This window comes from Pogona vitticeps, chromosome 4 (assembly GCF_051106095.1).
Source record: "Pogona vitticeps strain Pit_001003342236 chromosome 4, PviZW2.1, whole genome shotgun sequence".
In the NCBI taxonomy this organism is placed as follows: domain Eukaryota; kingdom Metazoa; phylum Chordata; class Lepidosauria; order Squamata; family Agamidae; genus Pogona; species Pogona vitticeps.
In genome coordinates, this window is record NC_135786.1 from 223478730 (window position 1) to 223502135 (window position 23406).

Below are 23406 nucleotides of genomic sequence, written 5' to 3' on the forward strand. Positions count from 1 at the left end.
AGTGTGGGAGGGACTGTCACTCTCGAATTGGCCTTCTCAGCCACACTAGACACTTTTCCAAGACCTCTATTCAGAGCACGTTACCATAGTTTCTTGAGACTGAAGGATTCCTACAGTTACTGTTTAGAACTGAGCCAGTTACACCCTAGATTGTTATAGGACTTCAGTTTTGGGCATTTCTTGGTTCTACCCCCAGCTGCTCCAGATTTGGGGTGCATGTGTCTCCTTTGAGGTGGTTAAGATGGAATGCCATGTTATTTACTTGTTGAATGGGACATGATGAACTAAGGAATCCTTAATAAATTTCATCTTTGGAACCAAACCTGGAGCTGCCAATGTGTGGACTGAAACCTGCAATATCCTAAATTGTCTGAAAATGACAGAATATATTTAAAATGCATATATTGAGAAAAAAATACCTTTAGAAGTGGACCTTTTAGAACAAATTCATAGTTTTAATATGTGTTCAAATGCAAACTTTCATAGTGATTGTTTCATCTTGTAAAAACAAATCAGAGCGAAATACAAAACTGGAATGGAATATAGACATGGGTAAAAATTATAACTGTCACCAGGACACATGAAAAGGAACATAATGCAGTATTTATAAATCTTCCTTGTTTCCAGTTCACTTTGGTTGGATGTTCAAGAAATCGTTATTTCTTCACCATGTCTGGTGACAATCAGCTCATTAAATAACTGTTGCTTAACAGATCCTGATAAACTTAATCTCTTGGGTCTTGACAGAAGATGCAGTCTGGTTTCTGGTCTGCTTTGGATTCAATCTGAAGAGTAACTGTGTGAAAACTGTATGTGTCAAATAGAAGTTCAGTAATTTCATTCAAAGTGTTCTGCTTGTCTGCATTCGCCACTGTTAAGAGATGAACACAAAGAATTAATGGTGGCAGTGCATATTTTGCAGTTCTGAGATTAGCTGTCTTCCTATGCAACTGAAGTGTCTTGAAATATGGAAAAAAAATATTTTCTGTGACTTCCAAGTGTAGTAATAGATTGAAAAAGTCAACTGTACCTCACTCGTCATTAGAAAAATTCCAGAGCTTTGGATAGTGCCATGATTAAGCCAATTAAAACAGCATAAACATATTGAGAGCTAAAAGCTATGGGTGGCAGCAAACTGAGCTTATGCTAAAGGCCACAGGATTGGTGTTTGTCTTAAGAAAGGAGGAGCAAATCTGCAGGTATTGAGATGTGGTTATAACACAGGATTTCCATGTTATGAAAAGAAAAAGCAAGCAACACTCTTGCCCAAAAGGCTCAGAATGTGCAACATATCTTCCATCTGGATGGCTGTTTAACCAACAACAGGTTTTTAGAAACTGGAAGTGATAGAATAGTTTAAAGTTTTACTGGGAGCAGTTCCTAGGAATGCTGAGAGCAAGATAGGCTGACACTGAAATTTAATGAGATCCATTAATTTAATGCAGTATCCTTTGACCTTGAACTCATAGTGTCGGACTAGAACTCTGTGGCCCCCAGCCTACATAACCACTAGGTAGGGATGATAGAAGTTGGGAGTCTAGCAACATCTGAAGAAGACTGAAGGGCCAAAATCTTCTTCTACAATTACTCAAAGGGTGTAAGTCTTTTGAAGTGAAGTGCTGTACAAAAAGAAATCTCCGTAAACATTATCTGTTGCCACATCTGAGCCACATGCAACAGGATTTAAGCCAGTGAATGATTTTCTGTCCATTTCCACGTCTGTGTTATTACTATTACCCTCAGCACAGCATGGGAGAACTGAGGCTCAGAGCACAGGACCTCCGATTAGGTCCCTTCACGAAATCACCTTGGTATTAAAATTTGTACTCACAACACACATTCACCATTAGATTACATTCACTCTGAGAAAGTAATGACCTTTGATTTTAATGAGATGCACTTCTAGAAAATACTCTTTGGGTTGCAACCTCCGGATCTATCCCAGTAAGATGTTTTTCACCCTTTCTCTTATTTTCTTGGGTAGCCTTTAGAAGAAATAAAGTGCATAGAGAAATAAAAGTATCTATGCCATCATACACTGTTTTCACAAGAAATCATGGGAATATTGGAATGGACTGACCTGTGACAATATGAGCTGAAAGGACCATTTGGCTCATTGTCAGAGACCAAACATGAAGGCTGTGGACAGACTCTACTTTATCCATTATTAGAATTCTTCCTTTCACTTCATCATAGCTAAGTCCTCTTGGCATCCCTGGACAATAAAAGACAACTATCATCTTCTAAAGAGTAAAGGTCTGTACCTCTATAACAGAACATGTGCTTTGCCTATAAAAGACTCGTATTCAATCCCTAAGGCTCAAAGCCTTCTAATTGAGGCATTGCCCCCTAGGTGTTTGTCAGATCTCTGCAAGGCAGGTAGAACTTCCAGAATGGACAGCGATGGTGTTTGTGGTCCAGAAAATCCAAAATTCCCATCCCTAGGCACATGCACACACTAGGCCCTTTCCATTTTTACAAGCCTGCCCAGACCCCCAGCAGCACAAAAGGGAAAGGACAGCAGTTCTGGATAGCTCCAATAAGTGTGATCCTCTAAGATGATTTTCTACTGAAGTACATTGTTGGTTACAATTTAAGAGAAAATTGGGGGGTTGGGGGGTTGGAAGCATCTTCAGCCTTGACCTGTTATAGAAGTGGACCATTTATGTCTAGATGGGCGGGATATAAATATAATAATAAAATAAAAATAAATAAATAAAAATAATAGTAGGTCAAGGCTGAATTGGTGCTCAGATCCACCAAAGCTGCTACCCCTAGTCTAGGTCAGTGGTTCTTAACCTTGGGTTACTCCGGTGTTTTTGAACTGCACCTCCCAGAAACCCTAGCCAGCACAGCTGCTGGTGAAGGCTTCTGGGAGTTGCAGTCTAAAAACACCTGAATAACCCAAGGTTAAGAACCAGTGGTCTAGGTAATCCTGAATTATACTGGCCATGGTGCCATTATAAGGGAATTTTGCATACAGGCAGTGAAGAACCTGAATAACATCTTATTCGGCAGTTGATATTTTAGAATTGTGGAGAATGCCACTCATATTTTACATTTTATCATTGCTGAACATGGTGCAACCATATGCCCATCTATGTTCACTGATATTCTATATACTTTCTTGGATACTCCATATAGCTAGGAAAAATGGAGCATGAATGGGACAGCAACTCTCATAGATAACCCATCATGTAGAAAATAACAATTACAATTATAAACACAAACAAAATTTTATTCTGAAAAGAATTTGATGGTTGTGGGGTGTTGCAGTTGAAAGAAAGAGAGAGAAAGAAAGTAAGAAAGGGAGAAAGAACATAACATACAATAAATGACGACGACGACGACGACGACGACAACAACAACAACAACAACAACAACAACAACAACAACACGTTACCTTCCATCAACACGTGTAAAAGGTCTCGTAAAATAGGCAGGGTGGTTGCCAGAACGAATATGGAAAATACAAAAGTGCAGATTGGGTCAGCTATTTTAAGTTCTGGCTAGAAAGAAGACACAATTTGATGAATAAACAACTTTCCATTGCTATTTTTGTTTATTTAAGTAATAATCTTAGAACTGCAAAGCTGAAAGGGACCCTATAAATCATGAAGTCCAGCCCCTGGCAGAGAGGAAAAGTGAGGAATCAAACTCCCAACGTTTTGTTCTGTAGCCAGATACCTAAACCACTTGCCCAAAGCCTTGTTGTCATTACAGGTTTGCAAATGGATTGAGCAATAGCCTGTGAGAATTAATCATCTTGGTACCCAGAGTCTGGGACCTATTTTCTGCCTCTTTCCCCTTAGTAGTAGGGTCAAGGCAGGGTATATGAGCTAATGTTATGGCCCAGTACTGGAAAAACCTTATGCATGGATGTAGCTCATTTGGTGATCTTAGGGTACAACAAAATAGTAAGGAAAAGGTGAATTCACTCTAATTCACTTGTTGTGAAGTTGCACCAGGTGGTTTGGGTCTATTTGATTTAAGTGAGTGCCTTCATATTTCAACTCTATGGCAGCTCTATGGAAATACCTGTAGGTGGTGCAGTTCAAAGGAACAGCCTTAAGAAAGCTTTTCCTTCCTCAATTACTCATTTCCTCATCTTATCTTAGGAAAAAAAATGTCACCAACCAGAAAAACTCCATTAAGGTGTAAAAACCAAACAGGAGTTCAGCCCACAAAGGAGAAGCTGTAAAAAAGTGTCATGGGAGAGCAGCTTTGTTTGCTGTGAATGTTTGCTAGTGTCGTATGTGTGTACACATTGCTTTTAGTACAATATTTCCCTTGTTTTTTAATATAGTTCCCCCCCCCTTAGGTTCTTCACCTAACCTATACACTGAACTGTTTTCTGGATAAAAACCAGGGAAAAAGAGCTGATGTCCACTGTTACTATTTTTAAAAATTTTTTAAAATGCATTTATTTAGCATATGTTTTAATGTGATAATCTCTTTAAGAGCTTTTTAATACTATGATTTATAGTGTTTGTTTTAGCTGTCTCTGTTTTGCAGATCATACTGACCGAAATTGTGTTCTCCAAGTACTGTATGTCTATGTAGAGGTGATGACACCATTGCGGAGGGAATGTTTTGGCAGTTAAGGGGTTCCTCCTGGGGCTCTCATAACTCAAATGCAATAAGACTGATTACACGTAAGTTGGACAAGCAGTGGGCGGAAATAGTAACTCTAATCACCAAAAATCTCCCTCTTCTGCTGACATCATCACTCTTATACAACTGTAAGCTACAGAACAGAACTTTGGCTATTGTAAGCTGCCATGAGTCTTAAAAGGGAGAAAAGTGAGGTATCACTCACTCACTCACTCACTTACTCACTCATTCACTCACTCACTCAATCAATCAATCAATCAATCAAACAATCAATCAATATCAATCAATCAATCGGTCTTTGAGCAACTTGGGGAAAAGGAGGGGTACAAAAGAGTCAGGAATGGAATATTAGAACTGAAATGTAGTGTCATCCTTGTATAGGAGGAATTAGGAGAATCAAGTCCAAAGGGCAAGCCAGGAAAACACAGCTGAGCAAGAAGTTTTAATGGCGGAGAGGACCTGAGATTGCTTCAGAGCTTTAAGCAAAGGATGAGCCAAGAATAGCCCTCCAGAGTTTGCTGGGCTATACCTCTCATAACCTTTATCTGCACAGAACAATGGCAAGAAATGGTGGAAGCCAAAGTGCAACAATATCTGGAGGTTTACATTACGTCCACTCTTGCTGTGAGTGATGGGTGGGGGAACTTTTCCAGTCCATCAAGTTCCGTTTTGGATATGTTCTTGGGGATCACAGTCCACTGACAGGTGGAGCCAAAGGGGAAAATCATAATATTCGAAATGCCAGTATATTTTACTGTAGCTTAAAGGACTTATTGAGCAGTTAACTGAGCTTTAGAGGAGAGGTATTTCTGAGTAAGAATAAAATCACAAAAATCCAAGCAATGCTTTCATGTGGAAAAGGGGGCATATTCATCTGGAGAAACCCATCTGCCACTCCAGAACCTCTGGAGGGCTGGATTCAGACCCAAGGCTGGAAGTTCTCCTCCTCTAAGCTTTGCTTATTCATCACATGTCTCAGCATATCCTAATTGTCAGAACGGTGGTGAGGTGGGATCACAACCAAAGAAAGAAGGGTAACCCAGGGGAAAGATGTTTTATGGGGTATTTAAGTACCGTATTTGCTGGCATATAAGACGACCCCCAAATTTCCACTCAAAATATAGAGTTCCCCCTCTTCCGCACACCTTCCACACACCAAATAAAAGGTGCTATTGTCACCATTGTATGCCCGCAGCGCGACCGCAGCACCTCCGGCCCGTCCCTGCATCTCCCTGTGACCAGCACTAGTGCGCAAGTGTGCATGTGTGAGCTCTGCGTGGACAAGGAGCAGGCTGGAGCGCCGCTGCTTCCCACCGAGCAGAACGGGCCGGTCACGTCGAAAAGGCTGGCACCCCTGTCTCACTGCTGATGCTAGCTGCGGCCGTGCTGGATACCACGAATACTGGTCAGTATGTAGAATGAGGTGGGCAGGTATTGGGAGGCTACTATGGGCAACAGACGAGCATCGGAAGGCCACTATGGGCAGCTATGTCTATCCCAACTGAAGTGCACCTGGCATATAAGACGACCCCCCCCACTTGGTGGCATGTTTTTCAGGGCAAAAAAGTAGTCTTATACGCTAGCAAATACAGTACTTAATTCGGACAACTGCAAGGGATATTGATGGTACATACCTAATTAACTCCTTTAGGTGAGAAATGTGTTTGGGTGCAAATGAGGTCACAAGGTTAGGAAATATTGCTAAGCAACCCACTGGAGCTTTATCTTAATCTTGTGTATATATACAAAGACCTCCATTCCGTTAAGTATTTTATAACTAAGTTCAGCTTTCCCTTTGTGGGCTCAGTTTTTCAGATTTACTGCTGAAACTCACCAAGGAGCAAAAATATTTCAAGCTCACATGCTAAGCGTGGAGAAGTAATTTCAGATATCATGTATCCTTAATTCACTTTACAGTCCCAGTGTTTGTTCGTTGTGTGTCTTGCAAACAAGTAGCTGTTTGTCAATCTAAGATCTTGAAGACAGTGCAATTTAAACATGCGTGTATGCATAGGAGAAAAAACTCTCGGGATTAACTATAGGATCATAGTCATGTAGGATAATTGCCACTTCACTACTGTTTTTTTTTTCAGGCCAAGTTTTAGCAGGTAAATATGTCATTTGTTCTGCTGGTCCCTCCCAGGTACGAAGAAGCCACCACTTTTATTGTGGCAGCCATTTTGATTTTTTGTACACGAACCTCAAAGCTAGGAAATAGAAACAAGTGTCATTTATATTGTCCAATTTCTGATGTGACCCTCTCCCAAAATGAATTCAGCTCCTTTGTTATTAGAGAAACAGGAATTTCACAGCATAGCTTGTGAAATATTTCTGAACTGTTCATTATTGTTTCAGTTGCATTAAAGAGAAAAACAGAGTAAGAGAAAATGAGGAAATGAAAGCAAGACTAAAGACAGGCACACAATTTTTCTTACAAGTTAATGCATAAAGAAATGATCAGTCTTCCTCTCCCTGGGGACTTTTATTCCTAGAAATAGGGAGAGTTGTCATCACGTAAATACTGTAGCGACATGCATCCTCAAGGCAGAAATGCCATATACATGGCCTCTACTGGTTACAGTATAAAGAAAATAGCTGCATCCTTAATTGCTATGAAGGTGAGTAAACTCAGAAAAACTGACCTTAAAGAAGATTATTAGTGCACTAATTAGCACACTAATGCTCTGAAGCAGATCTCCAACAGCATGGATAAAAGCAGCTCTTACACTCGCATTGGCTGAAGCCGATGTTTCTTCAGAGTAGCATGTCTGAGTTTTGCTGTGATGGGCTTTACGAAGATTTACATGTCCTGTCTGGTGTAGGGTCAGACTTAATCTGCAAGATTCACATCAGTAATTTCAGTCATCTTTTGCCCATTTGTTCTCCCAGCAAATCATTATAGAGATGTTACAATCATGTTTGATTTAATCCTTGCTTTTTCCTTTTTGGAACTCAGAACAGTTTTGATTTCCATTGGACTGTTTTAATGCTGGCTTTGATTTTTGCACACTGCTTTGGATATAGTCTATAGCTTAATCAAAATCACCAGAAAGAAACTGTACTTTGACTTCAGTTTTTTTATGTAAATACTTAGAGCAGACCCTATGAAAATGACAGCACTCAGTTACTGCACACACACAGTAAAAAGAAACTGTTAAAATAAGTCCAGAACATGTAATTTTGGTACACTATATCAGGATTAATTTAAAACAGTACCCTTATCCATATAATTCTTTCTCTTATTTCTTATGCATAATAATAACACAACTTTCTCTCTCTCACTGATGTTTTAAAAGATCATGTATGCTGATGATACATACATACACAAATAGCCACTATATGCAATGATTTTAATAATATTTCGAGAATGGCCAACATTCTGCTGCAAATTCATAAGGGAAATAATGTAAATTAAGTGCATGCCCAGGAATACAGCATCACCTCATTGATGAGTAGTAAATTTACCATCAAGACTTGCATAATTTCTCTTATGCAAGTGTAAATAGCAACGGAATTTTGGCCATTGACTATTATTATGTGCAAATCTGACAACCTCTAAGCAGACCTTCTCTGTGAATTTTCCGTGCTGTATTCCCCAGTGTGTTTTGCTACCTCTAAGCATGCTTGTATCGCTGGGTCTCATGGTTCATGATTATGATACATGTTATACCTGGGTTGTTATGTGCCCTAGCTGTCGTTTGAGTGTCCCATCTCTTGTCCAGATTGTTTCCAGAGCATTCTCTATTGACTTTTTCCACACACTTTTGATAGGCTACAAAAGACAGAGTTCCTGTGGCTGTTATGCCAAAAGCCAAGTCACATTCATGTTTCATTTGCTGGCCCTGGATCATGTGAATCGTCTGTGATTAATTATCTAAGTTAACAAAGCATATAGCCCTCTGATTCATAGCTTCCGGACATGTCATAATATTCCATTTAGAGAGATCAATTCATTTGGGGTTTGTCCTTCAGTGCTGACATATAAATACACAACCTCAATGGAAAAAACTCAGATCTTGGATTTCTTTTTTGGAAGTAACTCCCAGTGTCACACTCTCCATACTGAGTGGACGGCTCTGAGAGTTGCAGTCCAAAACACACACACACACACACACACACACACACACACACACACACACACACACACACACACACACACACACACACACACACACACACACACACACACACACACACACACACACACACACACACACACACACCCTTTCCCTAGCTTCAGACAAATCATTATAAAACATTGGTTCATCATATAATCAACATTACACTCAGACAGGGATCTCTGAGGAAAACATAAACAAGGTACAACTTACATTATGTTGGCTATCACAGCACAGCCAGATGTAATGAGCATGACTGTGCCTTCGATTTTATAATCTGGGTGCAGCAGCCTCAGGATGGATAAATATGTCAACACAGCAGTCACCAGCCAAATGAAGATCACCGAGAGGAAAGCTCCAAGAATTTCTAGTGGTTGAAATAAATATTTAAGAGTAACATTCCTAAAATATCTATCCATGTTAATGAAAGACAGTTATTCATTTAATCAATGAATTACATGCTGTCAAGCTGATATTCATTAGGGGGAACTGTTGCAAGGTGCTCTGGGTATGAAATACTCTGAAGTGATTTACCAGTCTCTCCTTTGGGTGGTGCTTTTGGGACTGTGCAGATTGCCTGGAGCCGCACAGCCAGGAAGACATGTAAATCAGTGTTCTCCAACCTTGGGCCTCCAGATGTTCTTGAACTACAACTCCCAGAAACCTACACCACCACCTCGGCTGGCCAGGATTTCTAGGAGTTGAAGTTCAAGAGCACCTGGAGGCCCAAGGTTGGGGATCACTGATGTAAAGAGTGAGAATATATATATAGTATATATAGAGGGCATGTCTACAGCAGTTTTATTATTCCAAGAAACTCTAGCAAGTATAGTTTTCTGAAATAAGTCAGAATGTCAATTCTCACTCTTTTCTTGAGATTCCTAATTTGCAGGAGTGCTTTTGGAAATCATGACTACATGAGATAAGCAGCTTTGAGTGTAGAAAGGGAGCTCCCTGTGGTTTTAAAAATGGCTGTTTGTGATAGTACCTTGTTTCCCGCAAAAATAAGACCTAACCTGAAAGTAAGCCCTATTATGATTTTTCAGGATGCTCATAATATAAGCCCTACCCCAAAAATATGCCCCAGTTAAGTGAAACCCCGCCCTTCACCATCGTGCAGCAACCTGAAGAAGATGACATGACTGTATTTGAATAAATGTAGATGGTTATACATGAAAAAATAAAACATTCCCTGAAAAAGAGTGGTAGAATATACCAGATGGGCAAGATATAAATCGAAGGAATGAAGGAATGAAGGAATGAAGGAATGAAGGAATGAAGGAATGAAGGAATAAATAAATAAATAAATAAATAAATAAATAAATAAATAAATAAATAAATAAATAAAAGATCTAATGTGTTTTTGGAGCAAACATTAATATAAGGCCCTGTCTTATTTTCGGGGAAACATGGTACATTCTACCCTCCTGTATCTTGCAAAACAGCATGCTTTCTTTTGTGATTGGTCATCAGAAGGTAAACATGGACTTTATTTGGAGGTCTTATTGCTCAGGCACATGGCTGTGGAGAAATACCATCACTGGAAGAATGTCCTATCAGCTTCTAAATGCAAAACTGCTATGATGTATCATTAATGCAAACATCATGTTCATCATCTGCTGCCAATTCTGACTTATGGCAACCCTTTCTAGGTTTCCTAGTTAGAGTAATCATAAATGGTTTACCATTCCCTTCTTCTGGGGGCATCCTAGGACTGTGCAGCTTGCCCAAGGCCACACAGGTTGGCTGTTCTGAGTTGTAAGTGGGGAACTGAACACCCAACATCTGGCTCCACAGCCAAATACCTAAACCATTGAGTTTTCCAACCAGCCTACTGCTATATTAGGGATATAATAAGATGTTAGTTATGTGGCAAGAGTGGTTTTATCAGTTCCACTCTGGCCTCCAGAATCCTAGTATATCACTTTTTCCACTACACCACACTGGGTATCATATTACCATATTTTAATCAAACATATTCTGCCAAAGGCTGTACTAGAATCAACATCTTAGAGTCTCTGAGGGGAGGGGAGGAAATCAGTATCTGTGCAATGTCAATCAGATATTTGTAGCTGGTAATTCTTCAGACATTTTTTTTCCTTCTTGTGATGTGACCTGTCATGAAAAACTTCATGCAGATATCCACTTGACAGGGTTGGACAAATGGAGGAAAATTTTCCTGTTTTTGGACGCTCGTACTGCATAATATTTTGGTACCTGCTCTTTGCCATCCATATGTTAATCTCTTACTGGGCGGTTTTGATGATAACCACAGAGAAAAAATGCTGATGAGGAAACTCATCAAGTCAACCAAGACGTGAGCGGCGTCTGTCATCACGGCGAGGCTTCCCGCAATGTGGCCACCTGGGTCAAAGCAACCATGACCATTATTGAATCCAAGGAAACAGTGCTGATTAATATTTCTCACAAACACATAGATATGAAGAGGATATGATGGTGTGGTAGATCCAGAATCTATCCGCTAGACTGTCTGTATCACTGAGGGATTCTAGGTATGCTCATCTACAGACATACTGTATCTTCTCCAGCATCTGAGAACATTACTACAGAGTAGCACAAGCACACAGTAATGCGTATGCTGACCTCCTTTTGCAAAGAAAAAAACGTATGAGTGATTTAATAATTCTCTGAGCATTTGCAATTGTGTTGGATAATTGAGCCTCCCAAGATCCTGAGGACTGGAAGATCACACCCAGATATTTTTAAGATTTTACTTGTTCAATTGGGTGGTCATTTATTTGCCATTCATGTGTGATCCCTTTCCTAGTAAACACTAAGACTTTTAATTGATCAGAATTAATTACTAAATCCTCAGTTTTACAATAGTTGTCCAGGGCTCTTAATAACCGCCGTAAGCCAACACAGGTTAATGAGAGAAGTATAACACCATCTGCATATAAAAGAGTAGATAGGGGTTTATCTGCTAGTTTAGGGGGATGAAAGTTGGTTCCAGATAAATTCTTAGCCAAGGAGTTAATACAGATGTTAAACAAAGTGGGAGCCAATAAACAGCTTTGTTCGACACATAATGTATATTGTAGTTGTGTTGATTCTGTTTATTCTTATGCAGTTATTCTGTGTTATTCACATCTGATCTGTTGATCATACAAATAAATTAAAGTAATGCATATATATTATGCCAAAAATGAACTTTTATTTACTATAGCATATTGCTTATTCATTTTTTTAAACATTTTTGGTCAGGTGTGAGATGGGCTGGGGACTCAAATAAGAGAAGGAAGTGCTTCTAGGTTTGGGTTCCCTTTGCCTAAGTGGGACTTACCACTGCTCATTCCTTTGCCCTCTTGGCATTGTCTCTCAGAGAAACTAAGAGTGAAATGCATGTGGCCATTAATGCCCCAGCAAAGACCACTTTCCAGACCATAACAGGAAAGAGAATGGTCTTTGACGTTTCAACCATGAAATGATTCAGTTCTATAATAAGTATAATAAGTAATAAAATGATAACAGGATAATTATAAATATTCCCTTTTTTTGGAGTGCAGCTCCCATAAACCCTTCCTCCAGAGCCCTCAGCTCTGCCTACAGTGGTGCCCCGCTTGACGACAATAATCCGCTCCAGCAAAATCGCTGTACAGTGAAATCGTCGTCAAGCAAAAAAAAAAACACATTGGAATGCATTGAAAACCGGTCAGTGTGTTCCAATGGGGGAAATACCTGCTTGTGCAGTGAAGATCCTCCATAGGGCAGCCATTTTGCAATCCCTGTCTTGCGAAAATAGGTGAGCAAAACAGCGGGGAGCCATTTTGTGAACCGCCAATCAGCTGTTTTTAATCGTTGTAATGCGAAAAAATGGTTCCCGAAGCAGGGACTGTAATGACGTAAAGCGAAAAAACCCCATTGGAACCATCATTTTGCGATCGCTATAGCGATCGCAAAAAAAGGCATCATCAAGCGATTTCGTCATCAAGTGGGGTCGTCGTAATGCTGGGCACCACTGCATTTCATATTCATAAAGCCCCCTTCTTGTACTACACTGAACGTGGCAGGATGAACAATACTGCAAGATAACTTCCTGCACCAGATGCATAACAGAAGAAACTGTGAGGAACTCTGTGGGTGGGGTTTATATGGTGGCACTCTTCCATGTTTATAAGGTAATATAATAAGTACGGTTTCTCTTTATCTCAAATTTGCATTTTAGTACATTTTGGTGAATCATAGTTGACTGGCCAAGAATGAAAGGAAAGGAAATTCCCACCTATTTCTGTTAACAGGGACGCTTTAGGCTCTACTACTACTGCTCCAGTTGCATTTGCCCTTAAGAACAGGATAAAAGGATTATGTTTCTGCTCATTACTTGAGAGACAAATGATTCATGCAAAATAGCAGCTCTTTTCATTGCTTTGTAATGATGCCCCAGCAAATGGCTTTTGCAGTTGAGCCTTACTGATGGTGACTGTTTATTGCTTTGTACATCAACACAGCAACGAGAGCTGTCCCTCGCTCAGTGGTCGATCATCCAACAAACGCTGTCTAGACTCATTAAAAAAAATGTAATATGGTTCATTAATTGCAATATTTCCCAGAGACTGCTGTCTCTATCAACAGTTAACGATTGGCTTATCGGAGCTTAAAGGTCTGCAGCAATAACAGTCCTCTGTCATTTGCTACGTAAGCTGTGGCTGTGAAAACTGAGATACTTTTATAATGAAGAGAAGGGGGTGGAGGGAGGCCTTATGGTGCTAACAAATAATCTGTCAGTTCAAATATTTTCTAGAGCTGATGAATTCACTAGCCTTAAGGTGGGTTGTTTATACAGGTTTCTTAATCTTGCACAGCTTTGACAAATGATTACAAGAGTTAAGCAGCATGTGGCAATATTTAGGAGGTACAATTCTTCTAACCAAACTGAATGAAATATTTGTCTGCACTACAAACTTAAAACCTCATTCCTCGAACTTGGGAAAGTGGTGGTTCCAGTGCTCACTTGCACTTATTTAGAAGCACATAAGCTGGGACAAGCTTGTTAACGCCACTAACCCCTCTGTGCTATTCTTATTGCCACCTTCCACCCGTTGGATAGGGTTGAAGTCTGCACCAGAGAGCTTATTGCTCTGTGGGCAGGTTGTCTAGGTGGTTTAGATCCCTGATCCTGCAAAATCCCAGTTTGTAGGAAAAAAATAATATTCCCCCTCTTCTTCTCTTCATTAAATACATACAGTATATCTCGCTATACTCTAATTCTTAAGCTTCTGTACTCGAAGGTCAAGTGTAACAAGGCCTCATTCAAGAGAAAATAGCTGACCAAAGGAATTTTGCCCACCTGCCGCAGCAGGCACAGTAACTGCTCTCTTACAAAAGGGGAAGGCTGGAAAATGAATCTGCCTCTGCTTTGTCTGGGAAGGGAGCAGATGAGGAGCCAAAGGGGGGAAGTTCGCTTCAAAACTTTTTTTTTTAATTTTTATTTTTTAACATAAGGGGTGACAAAAAGGAAAAGGGGACTTAGGAATTTATGGGGAAAAGGAGAGACCATAACATGCTAACAACCATTCTGAGTTTATTGCCATATCATAGTTTTAAATTGTTCTGTTTTCTCTTTTCTGCCTTTTAGATTAAGTTCTCATTTCAATATATGCTATTTACACATTGCCTGTTAATTTGGTCCATTTGTTGAATAGGTCCCATCTTTCTGTTGCCTTTTGTAGGGGGTAGTCCTTCATGACTTCTGGTAAAATGTCCATTTCTGCTATTTCCCATATTTTTTCAATAAGGTCTTCTTGTTTCGGTTCACTTCAAAACTTAAAGCGGTAAGCTTATTTACAAGGCTGTGAAAAGGTGCCTCAATTACCCAAATGTTTCGTATACAAATGTGCCTCTGACTATCACATGTTAATATGCAAGGTTAGCCTAGGGTATGAGTGTGGGTCAAACTACCCCAGACTTTCTTTGGCAATGGAACTTGGTGTTTCCGTTTCAAGATCTTGTTATGGCTCATGACCTGTAAAGGTCACGTGGCCTTTTCCTGCTATTGAGATGGCAGGATTTGAACTAATCAAGGTTCCTGCCTTCTCTGTTTCTGCAGGATCTGTCAAAATCGTCATCTAGCAAAAATCGGTTTGTGAAGCAGGGACCAAACATTGTCCAGCGAAATTCCCCCATAGGAATCACTGTTTTGCGAATCACTATAGCGATCGCAAAAAGTCAATGTCTAGCGAAAAAACTGTCATGCAGGGTAACTGTCTAGCAAGGCACCACTGTATTATAAAATCCATATTTCTGTGTCAGGTTGTGGTATTTCATCTTTCCCTCCCAAAACAGGTTCCTGCCGGGGTCAATGCAGTTACCTTTTTACAATACAATACACCTGGAGCTTAAGGATGTGTTGTGGGCTTTTCAGAGCAGACTGCCACCCGGATGCCAGAAGAGCTATAGGCTTGCCAACAGGTGTTCTATGAATGGAGTGGAATGGGTGGGTGGGATGCCTCCCAGTTTTTCCCCACTTATTATTTTAATTGTAGGAGGGCTGGAACACATGAACCGGGCATCGTTTTAGCTGAAACCTTATGCATTTTTCATTGGAAACTGAGTTGAGAAAGTATCTTTCAGATGACATATCCCAGAATCTCTTACCAGTATGGAGATGTATCTAAAATCAGCAAAGGTAGAATTCTGAAGTTCTGCCATCGAGTTAATTTCATTGCATTCACTTCATTCCAATGTATTTTTAAAACAACAACAACAACAACAACAGTCTAAACAGGAAAAATGGCATTTAGGAGCAAACATACAGGAACAAACAGATAAAGACATGTCCAAGAACATGTTAAATTACACTCTTCAAACGTGTAAATATGGGCAATGTAAAGCACATGGCCTGCAAATGCTTTTATCCATATGCATTCACCTGGAGGTCTTTATCTTGATCAGCCCTCCATGCCTTCATATTCAACCTCTGAACGTGGGAGCATAATAAAGGCTCATTACACTGGGATTTTTTGCAGGGTAATGACCCTTTATTCCATTATTTCTAAGTGAGGTACTTGGAAATAGCTGGTTGAAATGGGTCCTTGGTTAGTCTCTCTGTATATCTGTCTGCCAATATTATGTGTGTTATATTATCCGCTTTCAAGTCGGAACTGATGTATAGCAACCCTAACAGGGCTTTCAAGGTAAGTGAGATATTTAAGGAATAGTTTTACTAGTTCCACACGCCCAGTGAGTTTCCATGCCTCAGCAAGGATTCAAACCCAGGCCTCTTGAGTTCTAGTCTGTCACTCTGTCCATTACACCACACTGGGGTGTCTGTCCATAGATACATAAATTTACATACTGAGAGAGAGAGAGAGAGAGAGAGAAAGACAGAGGACGCTCACCTGTGATTTCAGCAATCATGAAGATAAAAGAGATTACTGAGGCAACATAGAGCCTCCGCTTGGCTTGACGTCGTTCCTGCTTTCTGTGCTCATCCGCCTTTGAATAATTGTGGCAGTGATGCATTGGATGAGCCGGAGGATCTGCTGGCTCTTCATAGCGGTTCTCTTGGTCTGAATGATCTGTTTGCTGATCAGTGCTATGCGTGCGAGAGGAACAAAAATCATAACTCCACACTGGGTGGGAATTAGTAGGAGCAGCTGTACATTTCTACTCTTATACCCCTTCTCAGTTGTATGTCAAAGGAAAGTGGGCTGTGAAAAGCAATATCACACTGTATTATTTGTTTAGCTTCTAGAAGAAAATAAAAGAAAGGATCCAGTTCTTGTGAAATAACCCAAAAAGCTGTCACACACAAGATGGAACAGGCTGATCCTAACACAGAGTTGGGAAGGTATAGGCACCAGGGTCCCCAGTTTGCCCCCTCAAATGTTCCCACACCCTCCCAACCTCCCTGAACCCCAATACCCCCCTTTCCTCTTCCCAGAGCCCTTTAGGACACAATTTGCCATGTAAACACAATATCTTCCCCAGCCTACCCCTAGGATGTTTGAAGCCTTAAATACCTCTTTTTTAAAAATGGAAGTGCCTGGTAGGTAGGTAGGTAGGTAGGTAGGTAGGTAGGTAGGTAGGTAGGTAGGTAGGTAGGTAGGTAGGTAGGTAGGAAGGAAGGAAGGAAGGAAGGAAGGAAGGAAGGAAGGAAGGAAGGAAGGAAGGAAGGAAGGAAGGAAATGTTTTTAAGGCTTAAAATAGTCCCAAGGGAGAATTGTGTGTATGTGGTAAATCAAATCGTCCAGAGGTCTCTGTAGGGTTCAGGTTTTTTTTTCAGAGATGCAAGGGTTTCTGACAGATCATGTGGCCCTCCAGGGTTTAAGGGAGAGCAAATATGGACCCAAGCTTTCAGAAATTGCATGCCCTCTAGAGGTGTTTCCCTGGAGGGTAGGAGTTTAACCAATGAGTGAAAACTCTAGGAAAGCAGATTTTGGCTAAGCTTCAAGAGTAAGTTCCTAATGGCATGTGGTATTAGAATTGGATACGGAACATAGAACTGGATATGGAACAACGGATTGGTTCAAAATTGGGAAAGGAGTACGACAAGGCTGTATATTGTCTCCCTGCTTATTTAACTTATATGCAGAATACATCATGCAAAAAACTGGACTGGGGGAATCCTAAATTGGAATTAAGATTGCCAGAAGAAATATCAACTACCTCCATTATGCAGATGATATCACTCTGATGGCAGAAAGTGAGGAGGAATTAAAGAACCTCTTAATGAGGGTGAAAGAGGAGAGCGCAATAAAACTAAGATCATGGCCACTCGTCCCATCACTTCCTGGCAAACAGAAGGGGAAGATATGGAGACAGTGACAGATTTTACTTTCTAGGGCTCCATGATCACTGCAGATGGTGACAGCAGCCACAAAATTAAAAGACACCTGCTTCTTGGGAGGAAAGCGATGGCAAACCTAGACAGTATCTTAAAAAGTAGAGACATAACCTTGCTGACAAAAGTCTGCATAGTCAAAGCTATAGTTTTTCCTGTAGTGATGTATGGAAGTGAGAGCTGGACCATAAAGAAAGCTGACTGCCAAAGAATTGATGCTTTTGACTTGTGGTGCTGGAGGAGGCTCTTGATGGTCCCCTGGACTGCAAGAAGAACAAACCTATCCATTCTGAAGGAAATCGACCCTGAGTGCTCACTGGAAGGACGGATCCTGAAGCTGAGGCTCCAATACTTTGTATTTGCGAAGGCTTTTATAGCCGGGATCTAATGGTTGTTGATGGTTTTTCAGACTCTTTGGCCATGTTCTGAAGGTTGTTCTTCCTAACGTTTCGCCAGTCTCTGTGGCCGGCATCTTCAGAGGACAGCACTCTGTGCTCTGGTGTAGTTGGCTTGGGACTCCCAACTCCCAAGCCAACTACACCAGAGCACAGAGTGCTGTCCTCTGAAGATGCCAGCCACAGAGACTGGTGAAATGTTAGGAAGAACAACCCTCAGAACATGGCCAAAGAGCCCAACGGCCAAAGAACAACCTCCAATACTTTGGCCATCTCATGAGAAGACTCCCTGGAAAAGACCCTGATGTTGGGAAAGTGTGAGGACAAGAGGAGAAGGGGGCAACAGAGGACAAGATGATTGGACAGTGTCACCAAAGCTACCAACATGAATTTGACCAAACTCCGGGAGGCAGTAGAAGACAGGAGGACCTGGTGTGCTCTAGTCCATGGGGTCACGAAGAGTCAGACACGACTAAACGACTAAACAACAACATTTGATAACAGAACAAAACAGACCCTTCAGCTGCAGAAGAGTCAGGATCTCCTTAGTGATATATATTTTCAGCAGAGGCTTCTGGCCATCTGATATGGCACCGTAATTGCCTGAGGGGTTCAGCAAACCCCAAGATCTCTCCCAACTCTGCGGTCTTATTTAATAGATGGACATTTGAACATATGGTAGTTATTGCTGTACATCTTTATTTGTTTGAACTGTGTTCCTTCTTGTGCACATTCTTCCATAGAGTATAACAAGTAATATATGACCATAATCAGCATAACTCAGATTTGAATTATAGCGAAACAGCCCAATTTGAGCATGACCAGGTAATAAGCCACTCAACTTGATTTAGATCGCAATCAAAATTCAGTCAAAATCTAATCCTTCATGCATTCAACTGATCAATCCATTACATATTCAACAACTTTTGTTGTTGTTGTTTAACCACTGTATTGCTCTTTAGTATTTTATTTCTTGGCAATTCTGAGTGAAATTCTCAGCAAGGTTTACCCTTCTGAAGGGATCAAGATGAACTCCAGAAAATTAGATACGGGGCATGTTCTGTAATTGCATTCTTTATGGTATGGGGGCTTCCCAAAAGATGAGAGAGGATGCACTTATCCTTCCAGGGTTTTTTGCTTGTTCCTTTGGTGGACAATTCTTATAAAAATTAATTACAATATAGAACAGGCCCTAGTTAAGAAATCTGAAACCTATCAGCAAGATAGAAACAATGTTTTGTTTTTAGGCTGGGCAATGACAAAACAAGGTGTGTTTGATTTGTTTCCCCTTATAGTTCCTTGATTTCGTTTATTTGTTTGTTTGTTTAGAGTAATTTGTGTGAAAAAGTTATAGGTTGTATATGTAAGAAACCTGAATAAAATTCCATACAACACTCCCTGAACTTTCTTGGAAAGAAGGAATGCCTTTTAGAAACAATTTGAAAACAATGGCATACGTACGTCGAAAGACTTAAGGATCAGGCCATTTGTTCCATTCTGTTGTGTTAGATTCCTCCTGGCCTATCTAGCTTTATGATTTTCTCTTTCATGGGATCTTGAATTAACTACATGCCAATAAAGCTCTCCCAAGTCTATTTCAATTTAATTTGGTTTCCTGGCTTGCCATAACTTTGCTAAGCGTATAACCGGAGGCACCTTTTTCCTGTGTCAGTGAACCATTGATATTGCAATAATGCAACTCAGAGGAAAGTACATAACCTACATCAATCTAAATGGAGACGTGCAGAGTGTGCATCAATATTTCTTTGATCTGATTGTGATAAACAATGAAGATGATTGCGGTCATAAATTTGATGATAAATGTGTATATTCGCCTGTATATAGATTTGGATCTGCTACACTAAGGCAGATCCAAATCTATATACTCTAAGGGAAAACAGAGTTTTGCAGCGAGAGACAGGATTCTGGCTGGTGTGCAGTTGACTTAGACCCCTACTTTCCTCTAACAATCATACAGCAGCAGAGCCTACCATTAGTCTAACATGCAATCTTATCATCCCTTCTTTCAGTAAATCTTTCTTGCATCATCTATAACTATCCTTTTTATGCACCTGTCCTGCAGTGCTTCTTCCCTCTGTTCTGGGCATACCCTTTCAGAGGTTAGATAATTCACTTTTGGTGGTTAGGTTAAGGTTAGGCATCCTTCAGTCTCGAAAGACTATGGTAACATGCTCTGTATGGAGGACTTGGAACAGTGTCTAGTGTGGCTGAGGAGGCCAATTCGAGAGTGACAATCTCTTCCCCACTGAAGACAAATCCAATCTGTCCCCTGTCCAGCTCCCTGGTTTTGCTGCTTATGTGACTTCCTCTTTGCCTCGGCCTGCTGGACAAGGATCTCTTCAAATTGGGAGAGGCCGTGATGCAACGCCTGCCTCCAGGCTGAATGCTAAGATGTCAGGGTTTCCCATCTGTTGAGGTCCATTCCTAAGGCCTTCAGATCCCGCTTGCATTCCCACAGCCATCATGGCTACCATACAAATTAAGAGTATTCTGGGAATTGTACTCCAGACAAAGTAAATTTTCTAAACTCTGTCCTATCCTCTTAGTTTTATCTGTGGAGACAACTGTAGCAAAAAACAAGGCTGACTGGTTTGACATTGATCCCTTCCAACTTGGTGACTATTTATTCATCAGGACAGTATAGTCCATCTACATTTTTCTGTACAAGCCACATTCATATGCTGTTAGTAGGAAGAAGCTTCAAATAATGAGCAGTATGCAAAGAAAAACCTCAAAAAAATTCTCAGAATGTTTTCTAATATTTCTGCTCAGTTACAACAATTCATGAAAATACCCAACTGTTTCCGTCTTTAACTTTGTTGCTGGCTTTGCTACCAGATCTCTTAATACAGAACTGTCAGTATGGGTTTGCTTAGACAATAACTGGCCCAAGTTTGTCATACGAATATTAATAGTCTGGAAGTTTCAGGAAATGTGCCTCCTTGGGAACAAATATCTGGATCCTTTATGCAGGGCTACTGTAGAATTTTCTGAATGTGGGGGAAGACCAGGGAAAGGGGTAAGGGATATATCCCATACAGAATGACGTGATTTAGTCCTAATTTAGGTAATGCTCTTAGAAAGAATGCTCTGCAAGTAAATATTAGAGAATGTAAGCTGTCTCTCTCCACTTACTTATAGTGGCATATGGATTTGGCTCTTTGTTAGAAGGTTAGGCTGTATTTCCACCTAAGCTCCAATAGCTGAAATACAGCATTGTAGACTTATGCCACTTAAGTCTGATAACATCATCAGCCATGGCATTATTTTGGTACTTAAAAGTTTCCTATACCCCTCCCCAGGCATGTAGGCTCTCTTAGGTTCTCTTTGGTCTTGAGAAAGCTTTTGAGGACAGAAGCAGGCAGCAGCAATTTCCAGACATTTAAGACTCCCCCACCATCTCAGTCATCAGCTTGTTTGTAAATAGTACATTAACAAAGTATTGCCAAAGAAGCTTCAGTAATCCACTCTGAAAGAAAATGAAACTTTGGTAAGTCCTGCACCCCTAGAATTTCTCATTGCTCAGAAGGGATGGACAAGTGTTGTTGAGAACTAAGACCCATTGCGTGCCTCCTGGATGCAGAAAGCCACAGAAGAATCAGAAAGTACCCAAGCGACAATCCAGTCCAACACCCTACCCATCTAGGAAATCCACAATGAAAGGACTGTAACATATGGCCATCTGGCTTCTGCTTAAACACCTTCAGTGAAGGAAAGTTCACCACTTTGTAAAAGAGTCCATTCCACTGTCAAACACCTCTCGCAATTAGGACTTACTTCCAAATAAACTGAGTACATCCCAGTCCTACACATATTTATCTTGTTATCTTATACTATGCTCAAAAATTAGTTCCATTTTTGTTAAAAGGAGAGAAGGGCTAAATCCAGTTGTTTGCTCTAGGCAGAGGAAACCATTGGAACAAATGGGACTTACATCAGTATTGACTAATGCCCGTTAGTGGGGAATAACCATGGGATTTAGCCCTAAATCCCAGAACAGCTAACTAAGCAAAAATTACTAAACCAATTTAGAAAAAATTCTATTAATGTCATTTGGACTTATTCCTCAGTAGACCTATACAGACTTGTATTTTAAGGCAGTGTTCCTATACATAGATCAATGCCATTTGACTTAACAAGACTTACTTCTCAATAGATACTAGCAGGTCTGCATTGTTACTAAAGTATAGAAGGAAAACTAAAACAAAAAACTGAGAGTCAAAGTTAAGTGCATAGAAATAGACTTTTTAAATAATTGAATGTAATATTTATACTTCCATTTTCTATAGGATAAGCAAAGTATTCTATTTAAAAAAAATAAAATACAAAGAATTTATTTAGAATGTAATCTGTACCTTACTCATCCCCCATAAATGAGAGTGTTGGGAAGTAGTCAGCATTACAGTTTACAGCTCCAAGAATATTCCAAGATGGAACCAAGAGACAGACTAGAACAAAGAATGTTTCAGTAATCCCAAAGGCTTCGGAACTTGCTTATTCCATTGTTCTGCCACATGTAAAGTGACAGTATGAAATAGGAGGCATTATTACCTGCTCAGCATGAAAGAGTACATCTTGGTGCCTCTGTCGTTCACAAGACAAGTCCTTTCAAGACCCTTCGATTCCACCATGATAGCCATGTTTATTCCAATAACATCAGAGCCACTTTTTTGGAGAATTACATTTGCTCTTCTTCTTAAGCACCGCCCCCTAGAGTCGGACACGGCTGGACTAAACGTCAAGGGGAATCTTTACCTTTACCTTCTTCTTAAAGAGAAATTGCTGCCCAAGTTTCCAAGGTCAAATCTGTCATGGTTCTTCTCAAGCGATCCAGTCATGCCAGTGCAACAGCAGAAGGCGTCTTTAACTGACACAGGATTTAACATGATTTGCTATACGGTCTCCGTGGCTTAGTTTACTGTTCGTCCCTGCTCAACACAATGGAGCCTTTTCTCTTGCAACAGGAGGTGAAAATCTTTGTGCAAGATCGGCTGACTCAGGCACTCAGGCCCTCTCACACACATGCAACAGGTGATTAGACACCAGCCCCCAAATCTTCGAAACAATTATCTACTGTTCACCTCTCTGCGGTTCTACCAAGTCCTGGATTCTATGACCTGAAACTGAATGGGCACAAAGCTGTTTAACAGCTTTTTTTCTACCAATTTTGGATTTTCCTTCTGCAAGTCATGTTTGATGTTCTAGTTCTCTCTCTCTCTCTCTCTCTCTCTCTCTCTCTCTCACACACACACACACACACACGAGATATGTCACCACCTCAGAAAAGGGCAAAGGAGAAGGCAGAATGGCAGATAATTTGTAGATTTGCATCTCTCTCTATAAATTGCTAATTTACAGCTTATTGTAGTGAAGAAGGTTGTGACCAAATAATCTATATTTTTGCTCTGGTGCTATTTGGAGACAACTTTCAGTCCCCTGTTTCCTTTGTACAATT

At 40.4% G+C, this 23406-nt stretch overlaps 1 protein-coding gene across 2 annotated transcripts; it reads right to left on the minus strand.

Moving 5' to 3' along the window:
* Nucleotides 1-434: 434 nt before the first annotated feature.
* On the minus strand, nt 435-22875 carry SLC30A8 (solute carrier family 30 member 8). 2 transcript variants are annotated; one of them, XR_012086983.2, is made up of 9 exons: nt 22503-22875; nt 16091-16287; nt 10950-11096; nt 8946-9099; nt 7257-7449; nt 3404-3509; nt 2081-2215; nt 1879-1985; nt 736-871 (listed from the first exon to the last, which is right to left on the minus strand). XR_012086983.2 is itself a non-coding variant. In XM_072999274.2 (8 exons), exons 1-8 carry the CDS (start codon nt 22589-22591, stop codon nt 726-728), a joined length of 1167 nt encoding a protein of 388 aa, XP_072855375.2. In that variant the 5' UTR covers nt 22592-22875; the 3' UTR covers nt 435-725. The 2 variants fall into 2 exon arrangements, 1 of the variants encoding a protein (XP_072855375.2); XM_072999274.2 differs by lacking the exon at nt 1879-1985 and having other exon boundaries at nt 435-871.
* Between the last annotated feature and the right edge of the window lie 531 nt (nt 22876-23406).